This window comes from Scyliorhinus canicula, chromosome 7 (assembly GCF_902713615.1).
Source record: "Scyliorhinus canicula chromosome 7, sScyCan1.1, whole genome shotgun sequence".
Classification (NCBI taxonomy): domain Eukaryota; kingdom Metazoa; phylum Chordata; class Chondrichthyes; order Carcharhiniformes; family Scyliorhinidae; genus Scyliorhinus; species Scyliorhinus canicula.
In genome coordinates, this window is record NC_052152.1 from 166,102,581 (window position 1) to 166,120,163 (window position 17,583).

At 46.9% G+C, this 17,583-nt stretch overlaps 1 protein-coding gene across 1 annotated transcript in view; it reads right to left on the reverse strand.

The window, feature by feature from the left end:
* Window positions 1–9,394: 9,394 nt before the first annotated feature.
* Window positions 9,395–17,583, reverse strand: part of arfrp1 (ADP-ribosylation factor related protein 1) — a 41,402-nt gene continuing 33,213 nt past the window's right edge. Inside the window, exons 7-8 of the mRNA XM_038803204.1 lie at window positions 15,088–15,188; window positions 9,395–11,049 (exon numbers count right to left, since the gene is read on the reverse strand). Coding sequence (XP_038659132.1) covers window positions 10,962–11,049; window positions 15,088–15,188 — 189 coding nt within the window. The 3' untranslated portion in view covers window positions 9,395–10,961. The remainder of the gene's footprint in view (window positions 11,050–15,087; window positions 15,189–17,583) is intronic.

The following is a 17,583-nucleotide window of genomic DNA, read 5'->3' on the forward strand; positions in this document are numbered from 1 at the left end:
GTAAAGTTCCTTGGAAACCCCGTTCACCCCCGCTGGGTTGAAGGCCGTGTTCCCCCCCCTCTATCCTTCACTCTTCCCATCTCCCCCTACCCACCCTTTCAACAGCCAAGTCTGATCCCTGATCTTCAGGTGCGTTTCCTGTAAAAATGTCACATCTGCCTTTAAACTACGCAAATGCCCGAACATGCAGGACCTCTTGACCGGCCCATTCAACCCTCTCACGTTCCATGTGATCAGCCTGGTCGGGGCACACCCAGCCACACCTCCAATTCCCCCACAGATCAACTGTAGCCCCTCCTAGTCCTTCCTCCAGCACGGGTCCCGTACACCCTTAGGCCCGCCCATGGAGGTCCACCGTCATCAGCCCACCTCATACCACATTTTAAAAAGCCCTCCCCCGTCAGCGGTCCCCCCCTCCCTCTGCCACAAAACAACAATCCCAACCCCCATCAACACTCTAACCACCTGCTCACCCACCACTGCACTTCTATGAACCAGCTAGCCTGGCAGCCCCCGCCCATGGCACCTAGCATCCTACCCCACACTGATCCCCCCCCCCCCCCCCCCCCCCCCTGCACCAACACTCTTCCGCTGCAAACAACATCAACATTCAAAGACCGAAAGAGACAAAAACAACCCCCCAATCCCACATAAGTACAAAGGACAATGGCCCCAGAGAGGGAAACAAAACCTCCTCCAAAGTTCAGTGTCCTCCTTTTCCTGCCAGTCTATTATCTCTCACAAACTCCATCACTTCCTCCTGTGTCCCAAAATAGCATTCTCAACCACAGTAAGTCATCCAGAGGTGAGTCGAGTACAGCATCCCAAACTTCATCCCCTTCTTAAAGAGAGCAGCCTTCACTTTATTAAAGCACACTCTCCTTTTGGTCAGCTATGCACGCAGGTCCTGGTATACTCGATGTTCTCTGCCCTCCCAGGTACAGTGCCTCGTCTACCTGGCCCACCTCAGGATCTGCTCCTTGTCCAGAAACTCGTGCAACTGCACCACCATCGCCCTTGGCGGCTCGTTGCCCTGCGGCTTCCTCATCAGCGCCCTGTGTGCCTTCATGGGTCTTTCGAAGACACTCTTCCCAGCAACTCCTCCAACATCTTGGCCACATACGAGCCAGCGTCCGCTCCCTCAAGGCTCTCTGGCAACCCCACGATCCTCAGGTTCTGTCTCTTCCACCTTCTCCTGAAGCCGCGTCTAGGTATCTCACATCACCCCCATTTCGGCCACCAACAAAGAAAGCTGCTCCGCAGGTTCCCCACCATCTCCTCCACCTTCTGGATCGCCTGACTTTGAGACTCCAACCTCATCGCTACTCAGTCGATCCCTACCTTAAATGATCCATACCTTAAAGGAGGTCTTCCTGATACTCCTTCCTCTACTGCGCAAACTTCTCATTCAAGAAGTCCACCAGCTGTTCCATGGACCACTGAGATTTTAGGGCATGTTGCGCACACTACTCAGCGTTGCACGGGTTTACAATACATAATAAATATAGTCCTCGATTGTCAACACCTGCCAAAAAACATGAAATATGACCATATACGATCAGATGAAAGGCATTATAACAGGGAGAAAGTCCAAATAGTTCAACGAGCTGCAGACTGTCAGTCCAAATCCTTGCCTTTTATGGACTTTACGAAGGCCCCAGCACTAGCCAGATTATTGAAAGACTTGACTCATTTGTCGGATGTCATCCTCAGGGTCGCAGGATAAAGTAGGGCAGAATTTACTCCAGCTGCCTTCGGCTGTTTTCCAACTTATTCAATACCTCTCTGCTTCTGGTGTGTCGTCGCTGAGAAGTCCTGGAAAAATTAGATCATCGCAAGCAACTTGCGATCATCAGTTCTGATGACTCAATAAATTTACTGATCTGTAAAAGTATAAGAGATATAAAATAATCTGCACAGTTCAAGCAATGATTAGCTTCCAAAGAACACTTGTACTGGAACTTGAGATAAAACGACGGGTCTCACGCCAACCCTTTGCTGCAGGATGCAAGCGAGTAAATTGCTGGAAAAGGATCCTAAATTTGCATCCTACCATTTTACCTGATACAACAGTATCGAGCATTATGCTGCCAAGAAAGCAGAGGAGCAGAATAATGGAGCTGCCGCCCACAGGCGCAGCCTGGCCACCTCAGCATATTGCTGCCCCTTTCAACAAAAAAATAATACGAAGCTAAATACTTAAAATTTACCCTTCAGGTAAAAATAATTTCAGAGGTTATTCACAGAGACCTAGTCAAAGAAATGGATACCGAGCTAAAGGATGCATTATCAAAACATTGCACAAATAGGTCAGACTTAAGCAGGCCTTTTAAAAAAAAAAGGAAAGGGAGGTGTAGTGACAATTCGGAAGGGAATTCCACAGCATTGAACCTTGGTAGCTGAAAGCACAACAGATAATGGCGGGGGGGGGGGGGGGGGGGGGGGGGGTCAAAGGGAATGGGAGGTTCAAGAAGTCAGTCAGAGAAATGGGGTGGACGTTGTAGAGATAAATGAGATTACAGAAAGAGAAAAGGATGGTCTGGAGGGTTTGGGGGGGGGGGGTTGAGGACATTTAATCACAGGGATAGAAAGATTACATTTGAGGCACTATGGGACCAGAAATCAATGAAGGTCAATGTAGGTCAGCAAGGGCATAGACGATGGAGGAATAGGACCGGGCGGGAGATTTGATTGGGCAACAAACTTTGAACAGTTGAAGTTTGCAAACTGCGCAGGAAGGGTGAATGGCCAAGATAGCATTGAAATAATTGAGACTGGAGGTGATAAAGATATGGCTGAAGATTACAGTTCAAGGTGGGGCTGGTTGAGTGCTCTTGAGGAAGTGCTGGAAAGGATACAAGGGCAGAAACTCAACTCAGGTTTGACAATAAGTTGCAAAGCATCTGACCTGTATGGAGCTTGGAATTACTGGCAAAGGTAGAGAGTTTATACCAGGAACTGAAAACTAAAGGTCAAGAACAACAGGACACCAATTTAAGGTGAATGGCAAAATAAAAACAAGGAAGCATGAGGAAAGCTCTTTCACCCAGTAAGTGGTTAGGATCTGAAAAGCAAATCAAGTGCGGAGTAGTGGCGAAAGCTGACAACTCCTGTTTGTCTTTAAAATGCCCTGCTTCTCTTCAATTTTAACATCAAAGATGCACATAGTAATTTTTTTTAAAAAGTGTTTTTATTGGGTTTTCACAACTCAGATGTTATATGTTACATTTTACATAACCGTGCTGACCAGAGGAAAAGAAAAACAAAAAGCGAGTACGAAATCAAGAAAGGCAGAAGTCAGCAGATATTTACATGCAATTGCTTTCCCTCCTGCTGTGCGCGTGGCCGTGACCCCACTTTGAATGGTGCATATTTGTTGCAGTTCCCAGTTTGGCCAGGGCGCGTATTTACAGATGTCCATCTACAATTTTAGTCCCTTGTCCCACTCGATTTCTTTGTGTGTTCTCCCCCCCCCCAGTTTCCTGTTTATCCTTATCCCACAACTCGCTTGTGTCTCCCTCCCCTTACTCTACTGGTTGTTGTCTATGAACAGATCTTAGAACTAGTTATGAATGACTTCCACATTCTGTGGACGCCATCTTCCAATCCTCGGATGGCAAATTTTATTTTCTCCGGTTTGGGAAATTCCACCAGGTCGACCAGCCAGTCTGCAGCCTTAGGTGGTGCTGATCGCCAGCCGAGCAGGATTCTCCGTTGGACGATCAGGGAGGTAAAGGCTAGGGTGTCGGCTCCCCTCCCCATGACGAATTCTGGCTGGTCTGAGGCCCAAAAGACTACCACTTTTGGGCATGGATCCAACCTCACTACCACAACCCTGGACAGTGCCTCAAAAAAGGTCGTCAACCCTGCGCTTCTGAAGGTGGGGTTCACCCTGTGCAGTGCTTCAATCCAGAGTCCTCCCCCTATTTCGATGCCTAGTTCCTCCTCCCATTTTTCCCTGGTCTCGTCCAGGGAGGGGAAGCGTACCTCCTCCAGCAGTCACCTGTACAGGTCCCCACAATTTCCCTTCCCTAGGTCGCCTGCATCCAGTAGTTCTTCGACGAACAAATGTCCTGGTATCTGGGGGTGCCTCACTGTTTCCTTATGGAGGAAGTTTATGACCTGCATGTGTCTTTGCTCATTTCCTTTTGGCAATTGGAACCTCTCCGTGAGTTTCCCCAGGGTTGCTGCTCTGTCATCCATGTACATGTGCGTCAGTGACCCTGTCTCCACCTTTTGAAGCTGCCGTTCATTATTGCAGGAGTAAACCTGTGATTGTTGCAGATGGGGCCATGGTGGACATTTCGGTTAGACCGAAGTGTTGCTCTTTTTGTACCACAGAGTGTGGCTACTACGACAGGGCTTCTCAAGTGTTTGCGAGAGCAGTTGAGACTAGGGCGCAGAAGCACATCCCAGGAACTCCCCTCTATCTTCACCCATTCTGCTCCCGGTTCCTTCACCCATCCCCTCCCCTCACTCTTTCTGCTGAGGCTGCCCAGTGGTAGAACTGTAGCTTTGGGAGGGCCAGGCCTCCCATGTTTCTTTTCCTTTGTAGGACTTTTGTTTTGAATCCTCGGGTTCTATCACCCCTGCCCGGCCTCCCGCCACAGAAATGTCACGATTAGTTTGCCTACAGTGTTGCAAAAGGCCTTGGGATGTAGATCGGGAGGGTTCTGAACAGGAAGAGGAACCTGGGCAGTACGTTCATGTTAATCGTCTGCACTCTCCCTGCCAGGGAGAGTGGGAGTGGGCCACAGCTCTGCAGGTCCTTTTTGACTTCCTCCACCAGACTCATCAGGTTCCATTTGTGGACCCGTGTCCAGTCATGGGCTATTTGAATCCCCAGGTAGCGGAATTTGGTCTGGGCTTATTTGAACGGAAGTTCCTCCTGTTCTGTCCCTTCTCCCTGCGGTTCACAGGGAAGATCTCGCTTTTGCTCAGGTTAAGTTTGCAACCCGAGAAGGCTCAAAACTCCTTTAGGAGTTTCATTATCCCTTCCATGCTGGCCTGAAGTCTCAAGATGTAAAGGAGTAGATCATTCACGTATCGTGAAGCTCTATGCTCTCTGTCCCTGCTTTGGATACCTCCCCACCCCTTCGCTGTTCTGAGGGCGATTGCCAGTGGCTCAATTGCCAGAGCAAACAGCAGTAGAGATAGCGATCATCCCACCCTCGTGCCTCTGTGCAGCTAGAAGTATTTCGAGTTGGAAACATTTGTCCCTATGCTCGCCATGGGAGCGTTGCACAGTAATTCCACCCAGGAGTTGACTCCTGGTCCAAAACCAAACCGTTCCAGTACCTCTATGAGGTATGTCCACTTGACTCTGTCGAAGGCAATTTTAATGTCTAAAGAGATGATCACTTCTCGTGTTCTCTCCCTGGATGGGGTCATTATCATATTCAGCAGGCGCCTGACTTTAAAGTTTGTTGCCTGCCCTTGATAAAGTCCGTCTGATCTTCCGTGACTACCTGTGGCATGCAGCTCTCCAGCCGCTTTGCCAGAGCCTTTGCCAGGATCTTTGCGTCGGTGTTGAGCAGTGAGATGGGCCTGTCGGACCCTCATTCCATCGGGTTTCTGTCCTTTTTGAGTATCAGCGATATTGAGGCTTGTGCTAGCGTCAGTGGCAGGGTGCCCTAACCAGCAAGTCTGTGAACATCAGGTGTAGGGCCAATGCTCGGGCAAATTTTGTGCAGAAGTCCGGCGGGAATCCATCTGGCTCCAGCACATTCCCAGTCTGCATGGAGGTATTACTCTCCATGACTTCTCCCAATTCTAATGATGCTTCCAGGCCCCGTCTCTTCTTTCCCCACAACTGACGTGTGCAAACTGTCGATGAACTGTTTCATCCCGAGTCCCCCTCAGGGGGCTCTTGAGGTGTACAGTAGGAGGTCGCAACGGTCTTGTTGACTCTTTCCAGTGTGGTGACTAGCCTGCCACTTCTGTCTTTGACCTGAGCTATTTCCCTCATCGATGCCTGCTTTCTCAGCTGGTGTGCCAGCAGGCAGGTGGCTTTGTCTCCGTCTTCATAGAAGGTCCTCTGTGTCTGGCAGAGCTGAGTCCCAGTACAGAGCAGGTGAAAGTCCATTTACAGCTTCTTCCTCTCCGCCAACAGCATTATGGTCGTGGCCGAGTACCACCGCCAGTCCACCTCCAGCATGGAGTCGACTAGCTCTTGCCTAGCTGCCCTCTCCTTTCTATCTTTGCCCACCTTCTATGCAAAATAATTTCCCCCCTTATCATTGCCTTCAGCACCTCCCAGTATGTGGAGGGGGAGACCTCCCAATTCTGGTTGTTGGCAACGCTCCCATTTATGGCCTGTGATAACTGTTCACAGGATGCCTCATCGGACAGGAGGGCTGTGTCCAGCCTCCATGGGGGGCTTTGTGCCGGACCCTTTCCAACCTCACATCCACGTAGTGTGGAGCGTGGTCAAAGATTATAGTTGCAGAGTAGTCTGCTCCTACTACGCCTGGAAGCACTGTTTTCCCCACTACAAAGAAGTCGATCCGAGGATACACCCTGTTTACCTGAGAGAAGGAAAACTCCTCCCCTGGATGTGTAAACCTCCATGGGTCCACTGCCCCCCTTTGTTCTGTGAACATGCCCTGTTCCTTCGCTATGTTTGACTTTTTCCCCGACTTGGGGTTTGATCTGTCTGTCCGTGGGTCCTGTACGCAGTTAAAGTCTCCTCCATAATAAGTCGAAGTGTGTCGATGTCAGGTATTTCTGCCATGGTTCTCTTCATGAATTCAATATCGTCCCAATTGAGAGCGTACACGTTTACAAGGACTACAGGTGCTCCTTCCAGGACACTGCTAACTATGACATACCGTCTATCTTGGTCCGTAACCGCCCTCGCCGCTGTAAATGCTGTCCTCTTTGTGAGCAGTATGGCCCCTGTGTGCCGTGCCCCCCCCCCCCATTCTCCCCCCTAATCCCCAAGTCAGGCACCCTCTACCCGTTGGGAGATGTACCGCAGCCCTCCCCTCGCTCTTACCTCCTTGCACTAGCTAACCCGCTGATTATGGTGCCCCCCCCGGGTTGGTCTATACCTCCCCCGACCAAGGTGTGCCCCTTCCTCATTATCCCCTTCTCCATCCTACAGTTCTCACCCAGTCCTTTCTGTGACTCAAAGTCAGACGTGAAGATGAGGCGGTTCAGTCCCGTGCAATTGACCTCTACATTTTTTTGTTGTTGACCGATACAATTAAATGTCTGGTTCACTGCTAGTTTTGTTGCCTTCACAGCCCATGTTTGTGCAGAAATTCATCTGCTCCTGATGGTGTGGTGAAATAATACTCCTTGCCCTCAAAAGTCTCCCAAAGCTTGGTGATGTACTGCATTCTGAACCGCACATCGTTTAAATAAAGGGCCGCCTTGTCTTTGTTAAACTTCGCCCAATGCTTGGTCAGGTCTGCTCCAATATCCTGGTATATCCAGATCAAGTGTCCCTCCCATTTACAGGACAGTGTGTATCTTGCCCAATTCAGGATCTTTTCCCGGTCTTGGTACCGGTGCAGACTCGCGATGATGACCCACGGCCGCTCCCCGGCCTTGGGCTTTGGCCGGAGTGACCGGTGGGCTCGGTTCACCTCTGGGGGTTTGGGGAAGCTTTCCCATCCAACCAGTTTGCCCAGCATCTGGGCCACGTACTCGGTTTCCTGCTCTCAGTGCACTCCGGAAGGCCCACAATGTGGAGGTTTTTGTGGTATGATCTATTTTCTCGGTCCTCGACCTTCCCCTGTAGTGCCCCTTGTGTGGCCCCCAACATTGCTATTTCCGTCTCCAGCGAGGTGATCCGATTGCTCTGGTCAGTCTTGGTCTTCTCCAGCTCTCTGATCATCGCCTCGCTTGTCTCTAGAACACCGTTCCATCTTTTCCTACGCTGCTTGCTGGGTGATCAGCGCCTCCCCATCTGTCACTTTCACCGTTGTCATCATTTCAAGTTTGATGGCGTCCTTGAACTTTTTGAATTTCTGCGTTAGGAATTCACTCCATTCGTCCATCGGAAGGTAGCCCGGCCTATGGTCTAGCTGTTTATTCTGTTCAGGTGTGGCAAGGACCTCATAGCGCCATGTGTTCACCATCGCCTCAGTCTTCCTCTCCCGGCTTTTACTGCCTCTGCCGTCTCTCCGGCTTCTCAAGTTATTGTTGCTTGGCATATTTCTTTCGTATGGTGGCGTTGGAGGAGGGTGATGTTTTTTTTTCCCCTGGGTTTAGCGGGCTATTTTGGGTTAGAAGTGCCTAATTTAGAGTTTCCAGGAGAGCCACCTTATGTGCGTCCACTCAGCACATCCTTGTCATCGGAAGTCACACATAGCAAATTCTAACACCTGCTGGAATGTGAAAAGATAAAGGGCGGTATTCTCCGTTAGCTGATGCCAAAATCGGGAAAGGCGATTGGGCTAATTGGTTTGGACATCAAAATCGCGGCAGGTGCCAATTTGACGCCAAATCGCAATGCTCCAGCACCTCGACAGCAGCATCAATGTGTTCTGGAATGCACATACAATAGACACCATTTGCATATTAATAGTGAGCCCGACCCAGTATTCTCTGGGGCCTCCGCGATTCTCCGCCTCCGATGGGCCATGTTCCCGACGACGTGTTTCACTTGTATTTTTTTAAATTGTGAAACCGGCATGGCATCTTCTCAGGGAGAGGGGATACGAAAGGTGTCGAACATTGCCAGTTTGCTGACAGTTGTGCCGCTGGCCGGGGAGCTTCTGCCAGGGCGAGTAGTGTGGGGTAGCCAGGAGGTGGGATGTGGGGGCCGGGGTGGACGGACACAGAACACCATTGCCGTAGCCGGCAAGGCAGCTATGCAGCTGCGCACACCACTAATAGCCCACTTTGAACCTAGTGCCACCAGTTGTATAGTGCCCCCCCCAGGGCAACCCCGTGGATGCCCTCTGGCCCTGGCCGACCCATCCGCTGTATGGGCATGCTCCAGTGCTACCGGTGCCATCTTTGTGGCTAGGATAAGTTTGTGTGGGGATTGTAATGTTTATGTGCGGCTTCAGCTCGTCAGTCTCCCAAGTTTCAATCACGGACCCGGCGATTTCCGCAATGTTTAGCATTGGAATCGATTGTGTTCCACAGGGCACCGGTGCTAGTCCCTCAACAGTAATTGAAACAGTCCAGGTGCGGCGTCGGTTTTTCTGTCGTAAAAGTCCATGGATTCTGCATTAGCATCAACACTTAGTTTAGTCTCAGAAATGGAGAACCCCACCCAAAATTTTAAACTCAGTTTTGGGTTATGAAAAAGAAAACCACATATTCTACAAAACCGGCACAGATAATCAAGTGGGTAAATAACAAAAAAAAAATGGAGGCTTCACTACATTGAGAACAACAGAGAAAGAGCCCTCTTTTCAAATTACTGATGCATAAATATTATCAACAAGGAACATTTTTATTTTTAAAGTATCAAATGGAATGCATTACATCATAAATCACAGCTTTTTCAACCCAGAAGATGTTTTTAATACATTTTTATTTGAAATAAGGAAATAGAATGTTTGACTGCCAAAATGTTCCCTTTTTTGGGTTATTACTTCCAAAATGAAGGAATACTAGCGCAGCAAAATAAAATCTACATTTTACAAATTACGGTTGTTCAGATACTAAGCCTCAATTCTTGTTGAAAAAAGTGCCTTTTGCAGGAACCTGTTGCAAACATTTCAGTTGCAACCAAACTTACTTGAGCAGTCACAGATGTAAAATATATATCATCTCCAAGATTTATCATTTACAAAGTCAGCAAAACAAAGAGACACACCAGTTAAAAGTGCACACTGCATGACCGGCCACTTCTGTCTGGTTCAGTGGGTCACAAACTATTGGGATGTGGTGCCGAGAATAGTAAAATTTCCAGTTTTCGCAATCTCTCATTGTACACATCACCACCATTCAGTTGGTGCCTTACAACACACAGGAAATCCCACAGCATCTGAGAGCAGTTGGTAACTTTGCCCCTCCAGCTGCTCAGCAGACTATCTAAATTATTTCCTGGAAAAAGATCTTGTCACCATTTAGAATATCTCAGGCCAACATTGTTCTCGTTTGAAGTCTTTCAGTGAATAGGATCAAATACCTCTGCTAGCTGTAACAAATTACATTATCTTGTATTCTAACTTAAGTAAAATAAGTACTGGTCTAACTTAAGTCTATAACCAATTCAAAAAAAAAAAATCCTCCTTTTTTTCCCCAATCTTTTTTCCCTACCAGCTGGCTCACCGGGATATTGTTTGAATGGTGTCAGATGTGTTTACTAAGTGGCTCTGATTTCGAATGAGTCTCAGTAGGGTACTTGTGGAGGACATCAAGTCCAATCTTATCCTCACCTTGCATCGATGCAGGCACCTTCAAAGAAAGGATTGCTGTGTGGAATCAGATATCATCAGAATTCAGGCCAATTTTGCTTCACTGATCCAGGGGTGCTATAGTCAGATTTGGTGCTCCTGTCCAGCTATGATTAACTGACTGATTAAATGCAGCATCAAACCTGCGTTGTTCCTGAACTGCACTTTTCCATAAATAATCTCAATGAGCTATCAGGAAGCTTCCTCTTTTGCTTTTTTTGAAAAAAAATGACGGATGGGGGAAAACACTTTATTTAAAAAAAACTGTAATAAGAATTAGTTGCTCCATCAAAGTTCTCAATGGGCAGAATATATGCACTCAAAAAGCAAATAGAAAAGATTCACAAAATGAGAAGGAAATAACAATGCAGTGGGAAGTATTACTGCATTATAGTGGTTTATGCAATTGAGACAGTGACTATAATCTTTCACAATTAGCGGGTATGAGAGCTGGTGACTATTTTCAGCTGGAGTATGTCCAAGAAAGTCTGAGATCCATTCAACCGGTTAGGATCCACTGAACCAGCTGAACTACAATTCAGTATCTCTGATAAAACAGGGGATATAGTGCTCAGTCTGAGGTTTGAAGGAAACGCTTTATGTGATGTCCTTTTGCCTTGGTGGTCTGTGAATGTTCCTGATCACACATTTGACCATCCATTCAATTCCATCATTTACACCTTGTCTAGAGAGAGACAAAAAATTGTTTCAATGCAATGAAATCTGTAAACTATTAAAGACAAAAGTTGGGGATAAGACCTCAAGAACTATCTAAAATTAAGAAAAAATGGACATGCATATATTAATTATATAATTTTAAAACATTAACAGTTAATTTAAACATACTCTTTTAACCTTTTCTTTTGGCAGAAGTGTTTCCGAAACATTGTTCCGTGCATTGAGCACTCTGTGAAAACAACTTCCTAATATCGGCCTTAATCTTGTTTTTTTTTTGCAGGTGTGAACTAGTGTTATCTTGCTGTAATTCTGCAATTCAGTTGAAAGTAATTTATTGGATCAACGCATCCTGTACCATTTCCAAGGGTGAAAAGTGCAACTATTTTGACTTTTGTCAATAGCTATTCATTGTAATTGCTGCTTTACACTGGCTGAATCTGCTGCCATGTGCTTCCACTTTCGGTGAACTGGTAATTGTACGTCAATTGCACCCCAAATTGAGTTAGTTTTGATTGGCCCCCTCAATTTTGCATTTAAATTTATTTGCATAATGGATGCGATTTAACGGCCGTCTTGAGCCCGGCGCAGATCCATGTGCGCCAGTTAAATCGCAGGAATGGCCGAAATCAGGATCCACGCCTAGCACGAATCAGTTTGTGATCTAACTGGTCCATTCTCATTGGCGGGTTCTGGATCCCGCCTAGACGTAGCGAGACACTGATCGAGACCAAATAAGGGCAATCTCCATCTCATTAATGAGATGGAAGCCCAATCTAATGGCGTCCCGGGAACTAAATGACTCCCCAGCGAGCGGTCATGTGAACCCTGCTTAGCATTCCTATTTAAAAATGGGAACCTAGCACAATGGCTGCTCAGGCAATCGGGGGAGGTAAGTGGCCTTTTGCATTTTCGGGGATGCTGCCTGGTGCTCGTGGTGGGGGGGGGCTTTGGTCGCCAGGGGCGAACAGGTCTGGTCGGGGTGCTGGACATCCCCTCCTGAATCTCATGGCCGTGTCCTAACATCTGCATCAGCTTTGGGATAACCTTGCCCAGGGGCTCGCCATCTGACTGGCACTCAGCTGAGTCCCGGGATCCATCAGATCTCCGACTGCTGACTCCCTTGAATGTTCCTGCCTCCGCCTGATTTGCATCAGCGACAGTGTGATGCTCCCAGATTGTGTTTCAGACGCTCAGTCCACTAGTGTCGTCCACCGAGGTGCGTCTCCCTGCACTGGTGGAGGGTGGGATGACAGCTGTGATGCCTCAATCGTGGACTCCTTCGAGCACTCCTCTGATGGTTTCTCTTGGGTGGTGGGGGAGGTGACCCTGAATGGCCCTACCCAATCAGGTGAACATCCTGCGAGAGAATGGACATGTGGTCAATGAGAGGGCAGGATCATTTTGCCTGTCATGAACAACTCACTTGAGACATGTCATCTGGGTGACAGACCAGTAGATCCTCACCCCTGGCGGCGTAGGCCAGCCTTGCTGTTAGTAACTGCTCTCTCCTTGGCCAACACCGCGATCTCCAGGGCCCGTTCCTCATCAGGGGTGAGGTCTCTGATGTCCGGAACCCTGCCGCCTGTTTGGCCCTATACCGACTATTATGGGCTACCTTCTGCGGGGACAGAGAGAGAGCAGTGTGAGACGCATGCTTGGTGCACGGGGGAGGGGAGTCTATGGCAGGTGGCATGTTTGGGCACCACTCCTAGCATGGTGGGATTGTGCTGGTGGGTGCCAGAGTGAACTAGGGTACGGTCACGGTAATATGTTGTGGAGGGGGAGAGAGGGATGGGTGCGGGCCGCCGACTTGTCAGGGGGATAGTAGGTGGGACCGATGCCAGGGGGATGGTAGGTGGGACCGATGCCAGGGGACTGGTGTTAACTTACCCTTGTGGCCTGCTGAAGGTGGCTGGTCGTCTTCCTGCACTGGACGGCGGTCCTCCTGATCACGCTGCCCGAACTGACAACCGCGCCCACTGCCTCCCAGATACTGATACTGGTCCTCCGACCCCCTCAGTGAACAGGGTGTGCCATCTCACATCCACGGCATCCAGCAGCCTGGCCAGTTCAGCACTCCTGAAGCATGGAGCAGGTCTACATGGTGCCATGGTCATGTGCTGCCTGGAAGCTGGTGTGGAGGGTGCGTTTTACGAGCAGCGTGTTAGCGGGAAGTGCCAAGCATGGTCCAGGCGAAACAGCTGGCGGGACAGCCAGTTACGCCGAGTAGCTCGTGGGGAAGAATTTCCAGCAAGTGACGTTGATTACAGGCCACAGTCTCGCCGGCTCAGCCGTCGGGAAGCATCCGGGAAGTCGCGCTTGATACAACACTTAGAACGTTTCCTGTTAAAACGTACCCGATATCTTTCATACATCATCGTAAGTGGGCAACACTTTGGAGCATAACTCTTTAAAAAACGTGGATAAAAAGTTTCTTGGTATATTTCAAACTGGATTTAAAATAAATAAAATTACTTTTTAAAAAAAAGATGCAGAGAGCAATTTACTTCTTAAATTGGCATAGAAAGCCAACTTCTTATAAATTAAAAGCTTTTAAAAAGGTCCCTACTAATGCCCTTGCATCTCGGAGATGCCTAATTTTCAGAGCTTCCTTGAAGGCCTGCAAGCAGGCGCATTTACTTGAAAATCTTAATTCAATCTTGTGGTGTGGTCTGTTTTATGGACGGGGAAGGCTTCTAGCATAACAATGCTGGAAAAGCACAGAACATCACACCAACTCAATTTAAATTTCTGTGATCTTCTGCACCGATTTCAGGCAGCTTGTGAGTATCTAGCAGAAACCACCACCCAATTAGTGATAAGTCTGTAATCTCTTGATCTATTTAATCTTCATCTTTTAGTAAATCAACAACATTCATGGAGCGCTTTCGTTGCCTCTTTGCAGTACTTTATGTTTGCCTGCATTAACTTTTAATTTGCAATTCCTCTGTACAAGCAAATTGAGCCCAATTCATTTTTGAACTTTCCTGAAATCACTGTCCCACCTCCCATTTACAGAAAGTTTCTAAATTCAGGTCACTGATGCCAATTTAAAATTAATTTCTAAATCCACCCTGAGACACCCTCGTCCGTTCCTTCTCCCCATATCTGTAGTAGTCCAAGAAGGTGGCTTACCATCATCTTCTCAAGGACACAGACGGCTGGGTAAATAATGCTGGCCTTGCCAACGAAGCTCACATCCCAGGAGTGAGTGAAGCAAATCCCAATGTAACTATTAACATATAACCTCCAGATTCTAACTGGAAGCTAGAAATTGGATATGGGACTTTCTACAATCCACTTGCGAAATTAAGCAGAATCTTTCCCTTACGTATGCATGTTGACTGCTGTTTACGAGGTTATTTTACAGACACCCCTCAAATTAAATCCCAATAATCAATTCCACTGTATTTCACGAGATTAAAGACCAAAAAGTCTGCGGTTCCCTATCTCTGTCGTCATCACCAAAACTGTGAGACATTAAACTGTGTCCCTGACATTTGCAATAGAACATAGAACATAGAACAGTACAGCACAGAACAGGCCCTTCGGCCCTCAATGTTGTGCCGAGCAATGATCACCCTACTTAAACCCACGTAACCCGTATACCCGTAACCCAACAATCCCCCCCCATTAACCTTACACTACGGGCAATTTAGCATGGCCAATCCACCTAACCCGCACATCTTTAGACTGTGGGAGGAAACCGGAGCACCCGGAGGAAACCCACGCACACACGGGGAGGACGTGCAGACTCCACACAGACAGTGACCCAGCAGGGAATCGAACCTGGGACCCTGGAGCTGTGAAGCATTGATGCTAACCACCATGCTACCGTGAGGCATGTTCAGTGACTCAAAATGACCATCTCTTAGAAGTATCTTCTCATGTTTCAATAGTGCAAGGTTGTTTCTGCTCCTTCCTTTTGCACAAGATTTACTAATATATCGGCTATAACAATAATATTGAATGTGTTCTCCCTCTCTCCCCCCAACTCATCTATCCAACCAGAAATCTGCTGTGAATTAAGACAATCATTACTTACCCAGTAAGTGCGGAGCATGGTTGCACCAAACAGTCCCTCTTCCCTATTTTTGAAGCGCAATCGCTAAAAGCTGTCTTTATGTCTCCCACAGAAAGGCAGGTCTATCAGTCACAGGAAAAGAATGAAGCATTGACGTTAGGCTATTTGAGCTCAAGGCACCACCAAATGAAAAATATGGAGGATCTTCATCCCAAATTACACAAAAAGAAATCTATGCCATAATCAATGTCAATTCCACACGGACAAAATTAACAGGTTTGTTTGTAATGCATAAATGTTACTATTTGGAAAATGTTTGTATGCAAGCTGAATAATTATATTCATTTTGGAAAATTGATATTTTAGCAAGACTGGGTTTATAAAAGTTTATTTAAATTGGGACGGGGTGGCATATGGTGGTACTGCATCTGAACTAATAATCCAGAGACCCAGGCTAATGTCCTGGTTACATGGATGCAATTCGCACCACAGCAGAATTTAAGTTCAATTAATTAATAAATCTGGAATGGAAAGCTGGTCTCAGCAATGGTGGCCATGAAACGATCACCAGTTGTCGTCCAAACCCACCTGGTTCACTGATGTCCTTTAGGGAAGGCACTCTGCACTTCTTACCTAGTCTGGACTACATGTGACTCCAGATTCCTCGCAAACTACTCAGTTCAATGACAATTAGGGATGAGTAACAAATTCTCACCTTGCCAGTGATGCCCATATCCAATGAAAGAATTTTTAAAAAATTGCTCACTTCAAGAATCCTGCAACTCAATTTTGATATAATTTTTTGACTACTTATTTGGTTTGTCTAGAAATCAGTGTTGGAGGGAAAGGAGGGAAATTTGATTCAAATGCAAATATTGAATGCAGCTTAGTCAAACTGACAGGGTTTGAAAGGATTTATTGGCTTGTCAACTTATACACTTCCATTCCAGTCGGCATGGTGACACAGTGGTTAGCACTGCTGCCTCACGATGCTGAGGACCCAGATTCGATCCCGGCCTCGGGTCACTGTCCGTGTGGAGTTCGAACATTCTCCCATGTCTGCGTGGGTCTCACCCCCACAACCCAAAGATGTGTAGGGTAGGTGGACTGCCCACTCTAAATTGCGTCTTAATTGGAAAACAAAAGGCATTGGGTACTTTAAATTTATAAAGAAAAGTACACTTCCATTCCCCTCCAGTGAAGAATGAAAACTCCTTTGTTGTGAGTCGTGGGTAGCACTCAGCTACAGATACTAGGGAGCTTGCAACAACAACCGGAATGAAACAATTCAACATACTTCACAGGAACATCATAAAACAAAGTACATCACTGAGTCATATGAGGAAACATTATGCCCAAAGGAAAAGGTAATTTTCTAAAGAGCCTCTTAAAAGGAATAAAGTGAGGTAATGAGGTGGGGAAGTCCAGGGAGGGTATTTCAGAGCTTAAGGCCTGGGTTAACTGAAGGTTAACAACAAGATCAACAATTAAAATCGGGGTTCCACAAGAGGTGTTGCACAAAAGGCCAGAACTGGAGGAGTGCAGGCGCGAGTTAAGACACAGGGATGGTCTCAAGTTTAGGGAGAATAGAATATGGGAGACCAAGCCAGGTGTGCATTGGAACAGTCAATTCCACAACAGGTAATGAAGGCAAGAATAAGTTTAAATAGCTGAGCTGAGATGAGAGATGTCAGGCAATATTACAGGCGGTCTTAGTGATGGCACAAATACGAGATTGGAAGCTCAACTTGGAGTCAAATGCAAACAGACTGACATAATCTCAAACTGTTGCCAGGGACAGGAATGGAGTTTGGTGCATGGTCGGTTGATTGGTCATGCTAAATTGCCCATTAATTGGAAAAGAAAATAATTAGGTACCCTGAATTTCTTTTTAAAATGGAATGGAGTTTGTAGCTAGGGAATGGAGTTTGGAACGGGAAATGTAAATGATGGCTTCGGTCTTCCCAATAATTAACTAGGACCAGTAATATTTAATTTCTAGTCTAATCAGTCAGCTGATTTTAGCCAAGGCAACGTTGGTGGGGCATAATGAATGTTGGTGGCCATTGGCTAGGGAGGAGAAAAATAAGACTGTGCCAGTGTTCCTGATAATTAGCCAATTATCTCTGTCAGACAGTAATGTGAAAACATTAGACAAAACGGGTTTTGATGTCCAATGATTGAACAGCCTACTGACTGACACATTTTGTCCAAGCTCACTGTTGAAGAATGGCTCCTGAGAAATTTGTGGTGCCAATGCCCTTGGAACTGTACAGCAAAATTTGATGAGGCAAGAAGAAAATTGGAAAACAAATGAATAATGAGAGCTAAATTATCCAGAACTTCCCTTCATGAGGAATCTTGATTTATATAAAGGGATAATTGAATTTTTGGTTCCCGTTTGCCAGCTATAACTTTAGGGACATGGGATATGTAGTGTGGCAATTTCAAATGATATGCGTTGTGGCCATTTGAAGTTACATCCATGGCTTATGTCCTTACAGGAATGTTGATCTC